Genomic DNA, 19,192 nt, shown 5'->3' on the forward strand with positions numbered 1-19,192 from the left:
GACTCAGAATGAGTAAACCTGGGGCTTCCTTCAAGACGCTGTCATCTTCATTCCTTTTCAAAGGACATCATGACATTGAGAACTTCCAGACTCGGTTACAAGTGTGAGCCGCAGTGCTCGAAGCCAAAGCTGGTGATTAAAATGCAGAGCAGTGTCAAGACTCCCTCCAAAAGGCTGTTTTATCTCCTGCTAGTGGCCAAGCACTGAGTGTTCCGTTATTAACAACTCAAAGGCTTTAATTGATGTAGCGCTGGAGCGATAAGAAAACTGTTGCCATTCTGTCCGAGAGATAGACGTACGGTCTCTCACCTTCGTGAAGATATGCAGCCCAGAATTTTTAAGTGCGACAACTTTGAGCCTGCATCTCTGCCTCTGCTATATCTTGCAAACAAGTGGACAACCAAAACTTAGACTTTTCAAATTCTTCACCATTCTACCTCAAAGACAAGCACCAGCTGGCAGCTTACATACAAAAGCCATGCTGAACACTAGCATGTCACTGTCCTCATGAACTCAGTGAGAGGCTGAGAGTGTCAACTCAGAAAACCATCTGTGTTTTGGGTTCCTTTTTATCCATTTCTCTTGATGGTGGGTCCTTTGAATGTCAAAATGCATCCCATTTCGAATCCCCTCCTCCCCCACCCCTGCTTCTGAGTTTTTAGACTTGGCCTTCATCTCTGAGAGAACAGCAATTTATCTTTCCCAAAAGCAAAGCCTCTGCCTTCATGCAACTTACACAGGGCAGCACAGCAGCATTTCATTTGATGCCAGGGAGTCCGTGAAAACCCACAGCTGCAGAACAGAACACTGGGGAGATGTGTCCACGGCCCTGGGGGCTCCATTGGCAGAGTACAAATGGCTACCTCGGGGAGTGTTGGAGATGGGAGGCTGGCCCAATGACCTTGTGCTCATTTCTTCATGAATGCCCTGCTGTTTGCAGTCAGCAGGCAATATATATGGTAAATACAAGGAAGATTCATGAGGAAAAAGAAGAAAAGGAGCAAGGATCATGCCCAGCCAGCTCCATGGGAAGGGAGAAACAGAAGAAGGCCCTGAGGGACCCAGTAGCCCTAGATCCATAAAACACGCCCATTAGTCTAGACCAACATGGACCCTATCATGTGACCTGTGAGATAGACTGCTCTGGACAGAGGAAGTCTTAATGTCCATCCCTCCGGCATTGCATGCAAAAGTCAGCTATCCCTGACCATGTAAAATGGGCTTCCTATAAGAACAACATACTGGTCCTGGAAGCAGGCGTGGAGTAGACATACTAGGCACAGCCATCAAACCGTCTCACATCTTCTGCACTACAACTCATCAATAAAGCAGATTTTGCTTGAGATCATCAGGGGAAAGCCCTCTGCCCTGGCTCTCCTAGATAGAGGGGTTGGTTACTCCATAGAAGGGTGTGGCTGGTGAGCTACGGGGGGGGGGGGGGGGGGGGGGCGGGGGGGGGGGGACAGTACTAAGAAGTGCCCATGAGCTCTAGCTGGGAGAATATTGGTCCCAGAAAGCAGCCCAGAGTCCTTCATGGCATCATCCTACCGTCTAAAGTTGGAGGTGGTCAGATGAGGCATGAGAACTGGACTAAGTTTCAACTGTCTGCATCATTGTAAGTTTGATTCAACTTAATCTTTAGCCTTGAAATATCTGTTTCTTGCAAGGGGTATCTCCTCACACCCCTAAGACTATCTACAGTAGGAAACGTTTAGGCAATTAGATGAGGACCAGCATTTCACACAGAGCTCTGTTCGTTCCCTCCTGCCTTCCTGGACCTCCCCCATCATCCAGTTAAAAGAGTGGTTTTGGGGGTATTGATGGGAACTGCCAGTCCGTGACTGCTGGAAGATGGAGGAGGTAAAACATCACGCTGTGCTCTCCACAGACAGGAACACAGAGCGGATACAGGGTGTACTATAGGCCTTGTCTGGGCCATGGTCAGCTGGCTCTATCTCCCAGTTACAGTAGTAGAGGAAGGCGTGGCCTCGCTCCCTTCCACGTCAATTCCTTTGCCTTATCACAAGTCATTGCTAAGGTCATTGACAGAGACACGTCCTGGCTGGGCCCGAGTCAGCAGCAAACTGTGACCTAGATTCTCCTCCTCCTTCAACACTTCCTGGTAGAGAAACAAAGTTAAACCCAGAACCCTCTATTGTTCAAACTGCTGTGGAGAAAATTTTATTGGCCAAATTTCATGTAACATGTTATCTTAGAAACTGACATCTCCTCATAAGTCGGTTTGTGGGGGGTGGCATGTTTGTGTGTTTATGTACATGTTTCTATGCATGTGGGCAAGATATCTAGTGTCATCCCCAATCTTTATTTTCTAAGAGGACCTCTCGCTAAACCTGGAATTCACTGACTCAGCTAGACTGACTGGCCAGCAAGCTCTAGGAACCCTCTTGTCTCTGCCTCCTCAGCACTGAGATCATAGGCGCATGTCTGGGTTTGTAAAAGGATGTCTGTCGGGGATCTGAACTCAGGTCCTGGGAAGCACTTTACCAACTCCAGCCATCTCTCCAGCCCTTCTCTAAAAGTCATCTTTGCAGGATTTTTTTTTTTCTTTTCTTGGATGAGGAGAGTCAACAAAAAGCTTAAAACTATCTGGTGCCTCTCTGCAGTGTCTTCCAGTTGGGGGGAAATTCCTCTGAGCACGCACAGACTCTATGGGGGTGTCACCCTGATGGTCAGGATCAGAGGGGAGCTGGGAGCAGCCACATCATGATCCATCAAGCTGTGCTTCAGAAAAGGGCTGGTGGACACAGACTCGAGTGAAGGAGAGGAGAGTCTGTAGTAGAAAAGGAAGGTGTCGCTGCAGAAACCCAGTGGTCTTTTTCTGTAATATTAGTTCTGATTGGGGCTGGTATACCTTATCTGGGAGCTCCAGGAGGCCTGTCTAAAAATGCTTACTAGGAATAAAGAAAGGGGATATACCAGGTGTGGTGGCTCGTGCCTTTAATATCAGCACTCAGGAGGCAGAGGCAGGTGGATCTCTGTGAGTTCAAAGGTAGCCCGGTCTACATAATGAGTTCCAGGACATTCAGACCTACATAGTGAAACCCTGTCTCAAAACAAAGCACCAAAGAGGAGGCAGAAGATCTGGAGTGGGGTGGCTAGTACAGAGGTCGGGGGCAGACACGGCACATATCACATGGAAAGAAGGTAGTCGTGGAAAGTTGTGTGCTTTTGCTATTGAATGAGGTGGCCAGTCTGCTGGTCACTGATAAGGGACCAGCACAGGTTGGAGAACAATGAGCATCACTGCAGAGGAGGAAGGGAGCCCTGGCCAGGGACCAAGTCTGATTGGGATCTAGATTGCCTTGTCACCTTTGAATGCCAACGGAGACTCCCTGGAGTTGGGAGCAGAGAAGGACATGGGGCAGGTCTGGACTTTGGGAAGTCACCTCCTAGTCATTGAAAGTGCTGTGAAAGGAAATATCCAAACCAGATCTGGGAGGGAAATCAAGCCAAGACCACATGGTCAGGCATGGTTTGGTCTGCCCTATTCTCCTGACTGCCTCGCTGTTACCAACAGATACCCTTGTGGCTGACATATAAGAGCCCTCCAAGCTTTGGTCCTGCAGCCCTCAACCATAGGTTCCCTTTCCCTGACAAGTAGAGGTGGGTTTGGGCCACTTCCTGGGTTCTCTAGCTCCTGTTGCCACCTACACACACACACACACACACACACACACACACACACACACACACACACACACACCATGGCATATCCTGCTGTGCACAGTGACAATCGGGTCTGACAAGGCTATCTATGGTCTGTGAGAACAATCTCCGCAGAAATGACCATTCACTGAGGACAGTGCTTACTCCTGGAGCTGTCTAGGACGGAAAACAAAAGATTTCTGCATCCCTCTCACTCTTCCTCCTCTCGTTCTCCCCGACCCCCACCCCACCCCACCCCCACACATTAGCCATCACTACTCCCCTGAGCCTGCCTAGCTTGTCTTTTTTTCACCGGAATTGTGTGGGATGTTGCTACAGAGAGAAGCTTCCCCTCGTCTGCAGCCAGCCAGCCGACTCCTTCCTGCTCCTGACCAGATCCGATTGCACAGTCCGGCCTAATCTCTTGAGAGTCTGCACATGCCTTGGGTCCCGAATCTAAGCCTACAACACAACACAGAAAAATGAGTGGGCTTTCCCTGGGCTGGGCCAGGAAAGGATGCCAGCTGTAGGTCCTCTAGGTTTGCAGCAGCCAACTCCTGAGCCAGCTGGGTGCCCTGTGCCACTTCTCTAAACACAGGCTACCCCCCAACCCCCCCAACCTCCCACCCCCCCCCACCCCACCCCCTTAACTCCAAAGCCCAGTGCTGTTCCGAGGAGCCCGGAAGCAGCCATGAGGAAGGTGCCACTGTGCTTCTGTTCCAGGTGCTAAACCAGCCCCTGGCATCTGCTTTGAGAGAGTCAACTCTGCAGGAGATCCTTATGGCAACTGTGGCAAAGACTCCAAGAGTGCCTTCGTCAAGTGTGAGATGAGGTATGAGGCCACACACCCTGCTGCGGTGGCACTGAGCCTGTCCACATGGCAGAGGCCGCTCCACACTGCCCCTCTTCTGAGCTTGTGTGTTCTTACCCTTCCAGAGATGCCAAGTGTGGAAAAATCCAGTGTCAAGGTGGTGCCAGCCGACCAGTCATTGGTACCAATGCAGTTTCCATAGAAACAAATATCCCACAGCAGGAAGGAGGTCGGATTCTGTGCCGGGGGACCCATGTGTACTTGGGCGATGACATGCCAGACCCAGGGCTTGTGCTTTCAGGAACCAAGTGTGCGGAAGGAAAAGTAAGAGCCCAGTTCTCACTTGCGTCCTAACGTAAGTCTGGAACACAGCCCACCGGAAAAGCCTGCTTAGGAACTGGGGGGTGAGGCCAGCTGATGTTCCTAAATCTTCTCAGAAGATAGTCTCTGGAATCCAGTCAGTCAAGCTGAGGTCCCAGTCTGACCACTGAGACACGGATGGGGAGACATGGGCTCCCTTCAGCATAAGGTATTTTTTCGCCCTGGGCTTCAGGGGGGCTTCCTGCCAGGATGTCACCTCAGAAAGAGACACAGCAGTGGACAGTGGAGCGCCTTGCTTTGGGGAAGTGCTAAAGCTGTTGGGGCCTGTTCTCACCTGGGCAGAATGGAAAGTCAGCTGTATCCTCAGAGACTATAGAGAAAGGTGGAGGAGCACAGGAGAGGGGAGCAGCTGAGAGATGGGTGAGGAAGAAGAAGCACAGGAGAGGGAAGCAGCTGAGAGATGGGTGAGGAAGGAGAAGCACAGGAGAGGGGAGCAGCTGAGAGATGGGTGAGGAAGGAGGAGCACAGGAGAGGGGAGCAGCTGAGAGATGGATGAGGAAGGAGAAGCAGAGGGGAGGGGAGCAGCTGAGAGATGGGTGAGGAAGGAGGAGCACAGGAGAGGGGAGCAGCTGAGAGATGGATGAGGAAGGAGCAGCAGAGGGGAGGGGAGCAGCTGAGAGATGGGTGAGGAAGGAGGAGCACAGGAGAGGGGAACAGCTGAGAGATGGATGAGGAAGGAGCAGCAGAGGGGAGGGGAGCAGCTGAGAGATGGGTGAGGAAGGAGCAGCACAGGAGAGGGGAGCAGCTGAGAGATGGATGAGGAAGGAGAAGCACAGGAGAGGGGAGCAGCTGAAAGATGGGTGAGGAAGGAGGAGCACAGGAGAGGGGAGCAGCTGAGAGATGGATGAGGAAGGAGCAGCAGAGGGGAGGGGAGCAGCTAAGAGATGGGTGAGGAAGGAGGAGCACAGGAGAGGGGAGCAGCTGAGAGATGGACAGGGGAGGAGGAGCACAGGAGAGGGGAGCAGCTGAGAGATGATGGACATGGATCCTTTAGAAGAATGAAGAGGAGGAAGTCTGGGATGTTTTGAGAGTTAAAAACAAGACCAGAACTTTTAAAGGAAGATACTAGGATTTTTGTGTTCTGCCACACTGGTTCATATATGGGCATATGTGCAGATATGAGTGTGGGTGGATTTACATGTATATGTGTATACTTGTGTATAGTGTGTGTGTGTACATGGGTGAGCATGTGAGTCTACATGTGTGCAAGGTGTATGCATGCGCATGTGTGTGTACCAAGGGCGATCTTAACTACATTCCTCAGCCATCTTTTTTCTTTCTGTTTGTCTCTCTTTTTTTTTTTTTTTTTATATACAGGTCACATGCTCACACAGCACATCCTTTACAGACTGAGCTCTCTCCCAGTCTCCGTTTTGCTTTTGTTTGTCTTTTCATCCAATTTTCCATCAGATTAAATGATAGCAAATTAATTAAATGTTTCAAGAAAACATGATAAATCATCTCACATTTTCAGAACCCATTTTTCCCATGGTCATGAAATCATTCTCAAAGGTCATGGTGAAGAAAGGACAGAACCCAGGGTTTCCCTCACAAAATCCTGGAGGCAGAAATGTCCTCTACACATGTCCCCACATGCCCTGAGGCACAGACATGCTTCTTTTTTAAAATTATTTTTTTATGTGTATGAGTGTTTTGCTTGCATGTATGCACCACGTACATGCCTGGTGCCCACGGAAGCCAAAAGAAGGCATCAGATCCCTAGGGCTAGAGTTATAGACAGTTATAAACAGCCATGTGGGTGCTGGGAATCAAACCTGGGTTCTCCGGAAGAGCAGCTGGTGCTCCCAACTGCTGAGTCATCATCCCTCCAGCCCTAGACACTTCCTTTGAGGAAGATTCCACACCCTTCTGATCCCCCAGGCACATTAGCTTCTGTTCAGGCCTTGACATTACAACACCCATTTTATAAAACATGTTCTGAGAAGCCTGGGCTGCTGTAGCTCAACACACTCAAAACCCAGGAACACTGCTGCATGTGAACCTTACCAATGAGATGGTGACTATGCAGGGCACTCCTGGCGGAACGGTTCTGTGTTCAATGCCCTTCCTTGACGCTTCTTTTTCCTTGCATGTGTATGTGTGTGTTCACATGTGTAAGGATACATGTGTGTGCACATCCATGTGGACACCAGCCTTGCATGTGGATCCTCCTGAGCTGTCTACCTTTTTTTTTTTTTCTCACCTACCTGGAACTTGCCAAGTAGGCCAGACTGGCTGGCCAGTGAGCCCCAAGGATTCTCCTGTTTGCCCGTCCCCAGCTGTGAGGTCACAAGCACACACCACCATACCCTGGTGTTTATGCCGGTTCTGGGCTCTAACTCAAGCCCTCCTGGTTTCAGGGCAAGCACTTGACTGGCAGAATCATCTCCCAGCCCCTGGGGTTTACCCAGGAACACTGAGCCCGACTTCTCCTCCACTGACTTCTACTACTGTTTTCTCTTAAGGGCACTCACTCTGCCCTCTGTGAACTGTTAGGGGGAGATGGCCACCTGCCCACAGGAAGGTTCTGCTTGGTGAATCCGCTCTGTCTTCTAAACCTTGAACTCTTCTTCCTTTCTCTCCACCAATCTGTAAAGTTGCAGGAGAGAAAGGTGCTGAGCACTGCTGAAAAAGGCAGCCACTTCCAACCAGCCAAGGCCATTCTCCAATTAGGAGCCTCTGCAGTGAGTAGAGAAACAGGACCCTGGGGAGCAGTCCTGTGGATGCTTTGTGTCACTAGTGACCCACAAAGCCCTAAACAAAACTCATGAGAAAATCAGTAATAATTTCTCATTTCCACTAAAACCATCTTTTTTTTTGATATATATTTTTTATTTTACAATATCATTCAGTTCTACATATCAGCCATGGGTTCCCTATTCTCCCCCCTCCCACGCCCTCCCCTTACCCCCAGCCCACCCTCCATTCCCACCTCCTCCAGGACAAGTCCTCCCCTGAGGACTGTGATCAACTTGGTAGACTCAGTCCAGGGAGGTCCAGTCCCTTCCTCCCAGACTAAGCCAAGTGTCCCTGCATAAGTTCCAGGTTTCAGACAGCCAACTCATGGAATGAGCACAGGACTTGGTCCCACTGCCTAGATGCCTCCCAAACTGATCAAGCCAATCAACTGTCTCACCTATTCAGAGGGCCTGATCCAGCTGGGAGCCCCTCAGCCTTTGGTTCATAGTTCATGTGTTTCCATTCATTTGGCTATTTTTTTTCAATAATTGAGTAAAACTGAAATTTATTATATGCCACAGTCGTCCTAGGGACCTCCATGCTATATATCTAGCCTCCATGGTTCTATGGGTTGTGGTCTGATTGTTCATTTTATATCTAGAATCCACCAATGAGTGAGTACATACCATAACTGTCTTTCTGGGTTTGGGTTACCTCACTCAGGATGATTTTTTCTAGTTCCATCCATTTGCCTGCAAATTTCATGCTTTCATTGTTTTTCTCTGCTGAGTAGTACTCCATTGTGTATATGTACCACATTTTTTTCATCCATTCTTCCGTTGATGGGCATCTAGGTTGTTTCCAGGTTCTGGCTATTACAAATAGTGCTGCTATGAACATAGCTGAGCATGTATCTTTATGGTATGAATCAGCATTCCTTGGGTATATGCCCAAGAGTGGCATGGTCCACATGTTTGCACACCCTCCATACATAACATGAAAGAAAAAGCAAGGAAAACTTGGAGAAGGCTCTCATTTTAGTGAGCATGGATGGAGCATAACAACCCCGGTAATCTTGTCTGAGGCAAACAATACAAGTTGTTATGCTCCATCCATGCTCACTAAAATGAGAGCCTTCTCCAAGTTTTCCTTGCTTTTTCTTTCATGTTATGTATGGAGGGTGTGCAAACATGTGGACATGTTTGTCTGTGACCTATGGAAGCCAGAGGTCAACCTCTGGTCTCATTTGTCTGGTGACATCCACCTTGTTTTTTTGAGACAGGGTCTCTCACAGGAACCCAGGGCTGATAGGTTAGGATGGCTGACCATCAAGCTCCAGAGATCCACCTTTCTCCAACACACATGACAATGCTTGGTTTTGTTTTTTGTTTTTGCTCTTACATGGACTTCGGGGATTGAACCCGGGTCCTTAGGTTTACACAACAAATACATCACCAACAGAGCCATCTCACAAGCCCTGCTTTCTCTTTTTCATGCACCTGTGTAAGGGAGGGGAGCAGAGGTACTGAGGCGTGTGCTGTGTGTCTCCTACAGATCTGCCTCAATCGTCGGTGTCAGAATATCAGCGTCTTCGGAGTTGACAAGTGTGCAATGCAGTGCCATGGCCGAGGGGTAAGTAGGATTAGTCTTCACTCAGTCAGCACACAGCAAGCTAATAGCATTTCGTTTTTCTCATCTGTTTATTTTATGTGCATGAATATTTTGCGTGTGTGTGTGTGTGTGTGTGTGTGTGTGTGTGTGTGTGTGTGTACACACACGTACGTACGTGCTGGTACCCACAGAAGCTAAAGAGCGGGTCAGATTTCCTGGAACTAGAGTTACAGATGATTGTGAGCCACCATGTAGATGCTAGGAACCCAGGCCCTCTATAAGAGCATCAAGTGCTCTTAACCACTGAGCCATCTCTCCAGCCCCTACTATCCATAGCTTCTTAAAAACCACAAGAGCCAGTGAGTACCTCTTCAACATTTTCTTCCAGAGGCGTTAACTGTCTCTGACCTTTACGTAGCAGGAGAAATGTCACTTTCATTTAACAAAGAAAATCAGATTGAGAGGTAATTATCTTTTGAATTAACATTCTGTGATATAAAGAAAGAATTTTGTCATCTTCAAAGTAATTTCGAAGCTAACCTTGCTTCATGAAGGGTTCACATTAGCATTTCAAGCAGGGCTCTCCCTCTTGCTCCCAACAGCCCAAATATGTCTCAACCAAGATACTTGCAAAAGGGATGAAAATGAGGACATCAGATCTACCAACCATGTGCTCTTGAATGCCCTTGCCATAGGTTTTGACTACCACATGCTGCTGAGTTCTGAGACGCTTTAGGGAAGAAACGTACTCTAATTGTTTAAAACGTAATTTATTTTTCCTGAAGCAGTTAATTTTTTTTCCCAATGGGATTATATTAATCTTGATTAGTTGTGCCAGTGGCTCATTTGTTCTCCTGAAGCTTTTTCTATAGAAACCATGCTTTAAATTGTAGTTTTTAGACGATCTAGACACTTGGGATTATGGAGGCCTTTGCAAAATCACCGCCATGCTGTACCCATGAGAGATTGTTGGGCCGCCTCAGACAGACGAGTTGATGCTGTATTCAGCTGACTCGGTATCAAATGGAATCTCTTCCTGTCTTCACTGGATTATAGATTTCTTTCTAGTGGCCCCTTTGTTTCAGTGATGAGGTCAAGGCCAATGTGGTAGTGAGGGTATGTCCATAGTAACCTTACTGGCTCAGAGAAAGTAGGACAGAGGCCTCTCTGGTATCTATAGGTACATGTTGGCAAGCCAAGGCCCGTATTTTTTGGAATAGTTAGCTATGACTTAGTCTGATAATTAATCTCAATTGTGAACTTTGTGAAATCTAGAGTCACCTGGAAGATGGACCTCTGGGCATGCCTGTGGAAGATTATCTTGACTAGGTTGAGGTGGAAAGACCTGCCCAGTGTGGGTAGCATCATTCCCTGGGCTGGGATCCTGGACTATATAAAAAGGAGGAACTGAGCTGAACACAGAATTCATAGCTCTCAAATTCTTGACTATGAATGGAATGTGACCACTTGTTTCAGCTCCTATCACCATGACTACCGTAGTGGACTCGGGACTAGGAGTCAAAATAAACCCTTTTCTTTAAGTTTATTTTTTCCCAGGGTATGTTATTACAACAGCAGAAAAGAAACTAAGACATTTGGTAACAAGTCGCTTGGCCCCAATCCCTCTATGATGAGACCAGGCTCACCACCAGTACCTCCAAGTAGGGAATCTGGACTGCAGTTTCCTGCCTCCAGCAAAGACCACACGAGGCAGGGTGCGAGTCTCATGGGCGGTTTGCCAGCCTCCTCAGCATCTTTGCCATGTATGCGGGATGTACCACTGACACTAGAGAGCTGTCCTGTCCCACTTGCTCTTGACCAGTCCCGGTTATGGTGGATACATAACCCTGCCATGTGAGCCTTGTCCTCACCACTAAAACGAAAGAACTAGGTTAATCCATTCATCCCTTACAACCATTAGAGAGAAATCTGTAACCCATTTGGTCAGAGCTGCTCTACAGAAGACGGAACCCTGATTAATAGGAGTGTCCTAGGAAGCACATCCCTGCTTCTCAAAGCCTTGTTGACTCTTGGCCTCACAGATGAAGCAACTGGACCAGAGATTGGATCCTTCACAGAAGCCAAGTAGAGCAGGGAGCCATCACAAGCAAGACACAGGCTGCAAATGTTTTGTTTGCCTTCAAATATTCAGGCATATATTTGACCCCAATGGGTTTTGTTTTGGTGGGTTTTTGGTTTTGGTTTTGGTTTCTCTGTGTAGCCCTGGATGTCCTGGAACACACTCAATAGACCAGGCTAGCCTTGAACTCACAGAGATCTGCCTGCCTCTGTCTCTCGAGTGCTGAGATTAAAGGTGTGTGCCATCACCACCCATAGGCTCTAGCGTTCTTTATGCAGGGCCCTCAAGTTGGTTTGCTAGATCCACTGACGTCCATACAACAAGCCACCCAGAAATACGTCACCTATGATTTACAGTGTTTATGTGGAAGGGAAGTACAGATACCAGACAGCCGTCTGGGCTCACAGTCCTTGATCTGGGCAGCTTGACCCAGTCACCCTACCCTGTCCTGCCCTCCTACTCTGTCAGGTGGGCCTTTATCCATGCTCCTGCAGCTTAGCCTCCTTTTCATAAGACCAGACATACAGACTGCTGCAGCTGGAGATGTAGTTCAGTTGGTAGAGTGTTTACCTAACGTGCACAAAGCTCTGTGTTCGATCTCAACTACCTCATAAAGTGGGCATGGTGGGGCACACCTATAATCTCTCAGCACTCAAAAGGTAGAGGCAGGAGAAATTCAAAGCCATTCTTGCCCACATAACTAGTTCAAGGCTAACCTGGGATGAATGAGACCCTGTCTCAAAAAATTTTTAAAAAGAAAATTTTCTATTCGTCACTCTCAAAATCAGTTGGTTTATGTCCAGTCTGGTGAGTTATGTAAACACCAACAGTGAATCCAAGCAGAACCACCACTGTGAGTGACCCATGGCAAGGAGATGCAGAGACTCCTGGTCCTCCTACTGGAACTCTGCTCTCCCATTAGAGTGCATTGTCCAGGAACAAGGAGGGCAAAAGGATCCTCTCCTGCCATCTGCTTCACAAGGAAGAATTCTGTTGTCTTTGCCTATCATGTATAGTGACAGGGAGCCAGGTAATGAATGGAGCTGGAAGAAAGAACAGGCATTTGGGGATAAAAGTAGACTCACAGGAATGTTGGCAGACCCCTGCGGCCTTCCATGGACATCAGAAAATAAGAGACCTAACCTAGGCCTCTTCCCCACCCCAGACTGCTGGGGTCCTCCCTGAACCTCCCAGAGAAGACAGGTGTATGCCACAGTAGTGTGATTCTGGGTCCCTACGTGGGTTCCTCCTTCCCACAGAGAAGGGCAGACACAGGAAAGGGGAACCGGCTCTCAGCAGCAGCTCCTGAGCACAGGCAGCTGGTACTGCTCTCCCCTCCCCTCCTCAGGCTCCAGTTCACTGGTGAGGTGCTCTCTGGAGCTGAGTCTCCCAGTCTTGGCGTTTACTGAGTCTATGTGTGTTGCTGAGGTGGTCTGGCAGAGCACCCTTGTCTTGTGTGTCCCAACCCTGCCCCTTCTGGATGTTTTTCTCCACTTCTACCCCAAAGGTGTGTAACAACAGGAAGAACTGCCACTGCGAGGCCCACTGGGCCCCTCCCTTCTGTGACAAGTTTGGCTTTGGAGGAAGCACAGACAGCGGTCCCATCCGGCAAGCCGGTGAGTGGGGCTCCGGCATCGCTGGGGGTGGATGCTGCGCTGCTGGAGGCTGGGGATGCTGGGCAGGCTTCCCCACAGTGAGGACTCCGCGTGCCTTTGTCCCAGCCGGCAGCTCTCAGTGCTAAATGCTCTCGCTCTCCCCTGGCCTTTCCTTTGGCCCCGGATCCCCCTCAATGCAGCTGAGCCATTGCATTGGCCATTTTCTCTCCCTGGGACACTTTTCTCAGCTTGGGCAATGTCCACGGTGAACTGCTGAGTGTGTATGGATGTCACTGTCATATCAAAGGACGTTGTAAAGGGTAGCTTCTGTGTGCTGCCACCCCAGGGCATTTTAAATCTCCGAGAGTGATAGCGTGCGCGCGCGCATGTGCACACACACACACACACACACACACACACACACACACACACACACGGGGGTGGGGGGCACAAGCAAGAACAACAAAAATATGACAGCTACGTCTTAATAAAGAGAATAGTTACCACCAGAGAGGGCTCAGTTGGTAAAGTGATTGCCACTTGAGTGTGGATCCACAGAACCCACATAAGAAGTTGAACGTGGTAGTGCATGCTTGGAGGAAGCAGGGAGCAGAGATAAGAAGACCCCTGGTAGGGCTAAGGTTGGAGCTTAGTTAACAGGGTGCTTACCTAGGATGAATGTGGCCCTAGCTCAGTGGTTCTCAACCTGTGGGTCATGACCTTTTGGGGTTGAATGACCTTTTTTACGGGGGTCACCTAAGAACATCTGCAGATCAGATATTTATGATTCATAACATAACAGTAGCAAAATTGCAGTTATGAAGCAATGAAAATAGTTTTATGGTTGGGGGTCACCACAACGTGGGGAACTATATTAAGGGGTGCAGTATTAGGAAGGTTGAGAACTACTGGCTAAATTTAATCCCCAGTAGGACACACCTGTCATCCTAGCAGTGGGGAGGTGGAGGCAGGAGAATCAGGAGTTCAAGGCTATCCTAGGCTACCTAGCAAACTACAAGTCATCCTGGGCTCTATTAGACCCTGTCTCAGAAAAGAGATCTATGGAGTAGAGAAACTTCAAACACAGAGACTTGCCTGTGCCAAGGCTTGGGGTCAGGGTCGGACAGGACAGATGACAGTCACTGAGGGCAGTTCTCAGGCTACAGATTGGACAGTGAAGTCATGATACTACCTGGGACACTGGCTTAGACAGTTCAGTAGATGGCTATTTATGGCAACAGGCAACCCTGAGGTGCCTAGGTACCATTTAGGGCCTGGCAGGACTTTGACTGGATCACTTTAAGACTTAAGGTAGCTTGATGGGTTACGTGTCTTCCTTCCCACTTGTGCTAAATAAAAAGGCATCAAATTACAAAAGGAGAAAAAAAGTTTGTTTTTAATCTCAAACTAGCTTCAAATTTACTATGTAGCCAAGGATAGCCTAGAGCTTCTAATCCTCCTGCCTCCACCTCCCAAATGCTAGGGTCATAGGCGTGTATACCACCACATCTGGTTTGTGGGGTTCTGGGGATCAAACCCAGAGCTTCCTGCATACACTCTACCAGCTGAGCTACAGGCCCAGCCTCAGCCCCACAGGTTAAATTTCACAAAGAATTTGCACAGCATTCTCCCAACAATAAGGAGCTTGCCCCCAGAGGCAGTATTAAGTCCCTAACAGACTGAAACCAAATCCAGGGGTAACTTCATTTTTTCTTTTTTCACTCTCTAATTTGAGATGCCTCAAAATGAAGTCTGATTCAAGAATAAATAAATGAATGAAGAATAAAAGTAAGCTCGGACTGAAGTGTAAAAGGAGCCTAGGATCAAGGATATGTGGGAGAGGTCACAGATGACCTTTGGGGAGCCCCCGATCCTGACAGGATGGCCCCCTGGCACTCTGTGTAGCTCCACGTTTTACTGTGCTGTGGTTGTGCCTAGGGGACTCTGTGTGGTCCGGCCAGGGTCCCACCTACCAGACCATGTCCCTGCATTAGCAAGTTCCACAGCTGTCACAGATGAATAATGGTGGCATAGACCAGAGCTCAGACTCGACCTTTGAAGAGAGACTAATTTATTAGGACATCGTTCAGGGATTTACGTGCTCTGGTTCTGTTTGTTCCTTTAGAGCTCGCTCGGCCATAAATGTCACAGTGCGATGTCTTCCGTATTTTATTGGGCCGGCCTCCTCCCCTGAGCCAAATGTGTTTTGTTTCAGATAACCAGGGCTTGACTGTAGGAATCCTGGTGAGCATCCTGTGTCTGCTCGCCGCTGGATTTGTGGTGTATCTCAAAAGGAAGACCCTGATGCGGCTGCTGTTCACACATAAGAAAACCACCATAGAAAAGCTGAGGTATGTCATCTCAAGGAATGACGGCTGAAAGAATGTTCAACCAACTGCTTCTCGCTGCGTCACCCTCGGCGAGGGAGGGAGGCAGATTTTCTGGATAGTAACACTGGGTCTCTGGGTCTGTTTGTTTTTGCTTTTGTAAATGTCTGCCAGGCCAGCTGTCTCTCTGACTTCCCCTTCAAACTACGTGCCATCCATTACGTAAATAAGCAGGGTGTTGGTGAATTCCACAGACGGGTCTTCTCTCATCTTTGCATTAGTATTTTTTTTTAACAAGGCGTGCGGACATTGGAATGTGTTCCTCAGATGGCAGAGCTTCGGGCCCAAATGTGCTTGGAGACACTATTGCTGAAATGCCAGCATCGTGCAAAACATCCCCTATGTGCCCAAAGCTAAGTTCCTATGGTTTTCAGTTAAATAATTTGACAGAACAGGGGCTGGAGAGTGGAGGTCAGTATTCATTTTTTCAACTCATAGGCATGTTAGATCATTTTTTCCCCCTGCATGCTTGTCCATGAAGTTTTTTTTTAAAAAAAAAAAAATAAAGAGTGACAGTCTAAGAATCAGGAACAGGATATGAGGAGCTACAGCAAGGAAAACAAGCCCTTGCTTAGCAAGTGTTGGGTTGCCTTGCAGGTGTGTGCACCCTTCCCGGACACCCAGTGGCTCTCACCTTGGCCAGGCTCACCCCACCCTCGGAAAAGGCCTGCTGATGAGCCGGCCGCCACATTCCAACACCCCCAAGGTAGGTCACACAAGGACGTAGTGTGCTGTAAAGGTATGAGTTTTACAGAACAAGGTTGCATGGGGAAACGGGGCTCCATCATGCCTGTGAAATGCTTAGTCAGCACCTTTGGTTCAACAATACCCCACTGCCACTACAAGGTTCAGAGCCCAGAGGTAGGCCCTAGAGTAACCCCTTGTGGTTCCTAAAAGATTCTGATAAGACAATCAATGTCCCCACATAGTGGAGTATGTGGATATTACAAATCATAATCAATCCTCGGTAGTGACCTAGACCTGCCGTTTCTCAGTAGCCACACTAGGAACACAGCCAGATCAGACTCCTGTTTCAGGGCCACCAGCTATGTCTAGGTGAGCTTTCTGGCCTGTGTCTAAGTTCTGCTGAGCCTCGGCTTTGCCCAGAAGTGTAGAATCCATGCCCAGTCCATTCTTTTAAAAAAGTTTTATCCTTATGCTCAGTTATCCAATGGTTCCCCCATGTCTCAGTGTTTTGCTTGCCCACAAGAATTCTTAAATATTGAATTCCATTGTGGTTTGAATGTGAGTTCAACACTGGCCCAGGTGTTGCACGCTTGCTCTCTGGATGGTGGTGTCATTTGGTGAGATGGGAGAAACTTCGGGAAGTCGAACCTCCTGGAAGGAAGTTGATCCCAAGGCAACAAGAGGGGATTTGAAGGCTGTACTGGTCCTCTGTCACTCCCTCTCTCCCTGTTCCCTGTCCATCAGATGGTTCTGCACATACTTCTATTGGGCTGTTCTACCTAAGGGAGTAGGGCCAGGCAGCCACGGGCTGAACCTCTGAAGCTATGAGCCTTGCGAACCCTGCTTCCAGGCTGCTCACACCAGGCACTCTGTCGCAGCAATACAATGTCTGACTGATGCAAACTCGGACAAATGATAACAGAGAACAAGACAGATGCCGAGAAATAAGGAATTACTGAAAAGAGTATTACCACCAATTCAGCAGGCAATGCACTGTTTTACTTCTTTTGGTCTAAAAAGTGGAGGTTGGGCCTCTAAAAGGGAAGCCATCACTCCCAGTAAATGCGCCTCCCTTCATCCCCAAACCTGGAACCACCATCTAGAAAGGTGTGTTTTAGGGGGGCCAAGAGCAAGAGCTAAGAACTGGAGATGACCCAAAGGTCTACCAACAGGTGAGAGGAATACCAGTGGCATATTACACGGTGGTTGCTACTCAGCAAGAAGACAGAGTCAGCCACCGACTCACAAATCATTGGGGGAAAGCTCAGAGCAGCCATTCCAAGCCAGAGAAGCCAGTCAGAAAAGGAGCGCATAGTCTATGGTGCCACTTACATGCAACTTTAAAGCCTGAAAACTCATTTAGAATGACACAAAGAGGATGCCAAGGTCTAGAGGGAGTGAGGGGAGGGGAGGCAGAAGTGACAAGGAAGCTTTGCCGGTGACAGACACATTGTTGGGGTTACCACGCTACCTCCATGGGTATGGGCATCAGGCAAGTCAGGCACAGTGGCACACGCCTGTAATCCCCGTACATGAAAAGCATCTTCGGTTCAAATCACAAAAACACAGATGCAAAACAAAGAATTGGGTAAAGAAAAAGCGCTGTTGTGCACATTAAATGCATGCGGTTGATTGGGTATTAATCCTACATCAATAAAGTTATTTATAAAGAGAAAGAGTGTGAAGTACCAGGTCAAGCTGCACCTGCTCTGGTCCTCCTGCAAAGCGCAAGGGAAGTTTGTTCGGAGATGAGCAGCTTGCTGCTGGAGCCGGTAGTTAGTTCTCACATTACCCTGAGCCTTGTGCGCACTGAGCTCACGCCGTCTTCATAACGTCCTTGTGATCGAGTCTGTGTCTTCATACTTGGGACTTCAAGTCCCTTTCGTCTATTTGTTACTTAAGACAGCTTGAAGACTGATTGATCGAGGTAGAATCTTCTATACAGCAAACACTAGTTTCAAACTCTCAATCCTCCTGCCTCAGCCTTCCGAGTGCTGCTGTCACCTGTTTGGTTTTTAATGTTTGTTCTGTTAATCTATATAAAAACACATCTTGCCTGGTGGTGGTGGCACACGCCTTTAACCCCAGCACTCGGGAGGCAGAGGCAGGTGGATCTCTGTGAGTTTGTTTGAGGCCAGCCTGGGCTACAGAGTGAGTTCCAGGAAAGAGAAACCCTGTCTCAAAAAAAAAAAAAAAACAGACAGACAAAACACACACACACACACACACACACACACACACACACACACACACACACTTCTATTGTAAATTTAGGGGTGCTTCCTTTAGAATTTTGAGGTGTAAATAAGTAAATACAGTCCTTTGTATGGACACCCTGGACTTTGATTAACAGTTCTTTCCCCAGGAAGTGAACCCCATCAGGACTGACTCTCTGCTTTGACCATGCAGGACAGACGGTCACTGCAGTGCCAGAACATCGACATCAGCAGGCCCCTCAACACTCGAGCCGTCCCTCAGCCTCAGTCACCTCAGAGAGTGCTCCCACCTCTCTACCAGGCCCCACGTGTACCCAGCGGCCCTGCCAGGCCCCTGCCTGCCAATCCGGCACTCAGGCAGGCCCAGGTATGCCTCCCGTGCTGACTGGGTGGGATGCAGTTCAAATCCAGGCTCTGCTACTTGCTAATGTGTAAACATGGGCAAATTGTTTAACATAGTGACTGCATGACATGGAGTTCAGTTAACCATATGGTTAACGGAGATAATTCACATACAGTGCTGTAGCCATAAGTTTTCTCCAGTCCTACCTGGCCCCACAGTCCTGTGGCCACTTATAAAATAATCATTCAGAAGCTTATATTAATCACCAGCTGTATGGCCTATGGCAGGCTTTTTGCTAGCTAGCTCTTTATAACTTAACCCATTTCTATTCATCTATAATTTGCCATGTGGTCGTGGCATTGCCGGTCTGCTGGCATCTTGCTGCTCCTGTGGCAGTAGCTGGCGTCTCTCTAGACCCTGCCTTTCTCTTTCCTGTCTCTCTCCTTAGATTTCCCACCTGCCTCTAAGCTGCCTTGCCATAGGCCAAAACAGTTTATTAACCAACGGGAACAGCATATATTCACAGCATACAGAAAGACATCCCCTAGCACAGTGACTATAGTAATTTTTAAAATATTCAGAATTGTTTCCATGCCCGCATAATTTATCATCTAACCCAGGACTTAAAACTTTTTCTACTGTAAGTGCTTTTTACTTGCAGAATTTTTGTAGGACTCTTGGTATATAGGTAAGGAACGATAGGAAAATATTGAAAGTCTGTATTACCTATAATTAA

At 48.3% G+C, this 19,192-nt stretch overlaps 1 protein-coding gene across 1 annotated transcript in view; it reads left to right on the forward strand.

Annotated features, from left to right (window-relative positions):
- Adam12 (ADAM metallopeptidase domain 12) overlaps positions 1-19,192 on the forward strand; it is a 319,985-nt gene that overhangs the window by 284,221 nt on the left and 16,572 nt on the right. Inside the window, exons 15-21 of the mRNA XM_028868879.2 lie at positions 4,390-4,498; positions 4,603-4,801; positions 9,092-9,169; positions 12,736-12,844; positions 15,039-15,174; positions 15,808-15,916; positions 18,307-18,480. Of these exons, the coding sequence (XP_028724712.1) occupies positions 4,390-4,498; positions 4,603-4,801; positions 9,092-9,169; positions 12,736-12,844; positions 15,039-15,174; positions 15,808-15,916; positions 18,307-18,480 (914 nt within the window). The remainder of the gene's footprint in view (positions 1-4,389; positions 4,499-4,602; positions 4,802-9,091; positions 9,170-12,735; positions 12,845-15,038; positions 15,175-15,807; positions 15,917-18,306; positions 18,481-19,192) is intronic.

The sequence above is a fragment of the Peromyscus leucopus genome, chromosome 1 (genome assembly GCF_004664715.2).
Source record: "Peromyscus leucopus breed LL Stock chromosome 1, UCI_PerLeu_2.1, whole genome shotgun sequence".
Classification (NCBI taxonomy): domain Eukaryota; kingdom Metazoa; phylum Chordata; class Mammalia; order Rodentia; family Cricetidae; genus Peromyscus; species Peromyscus leucopus.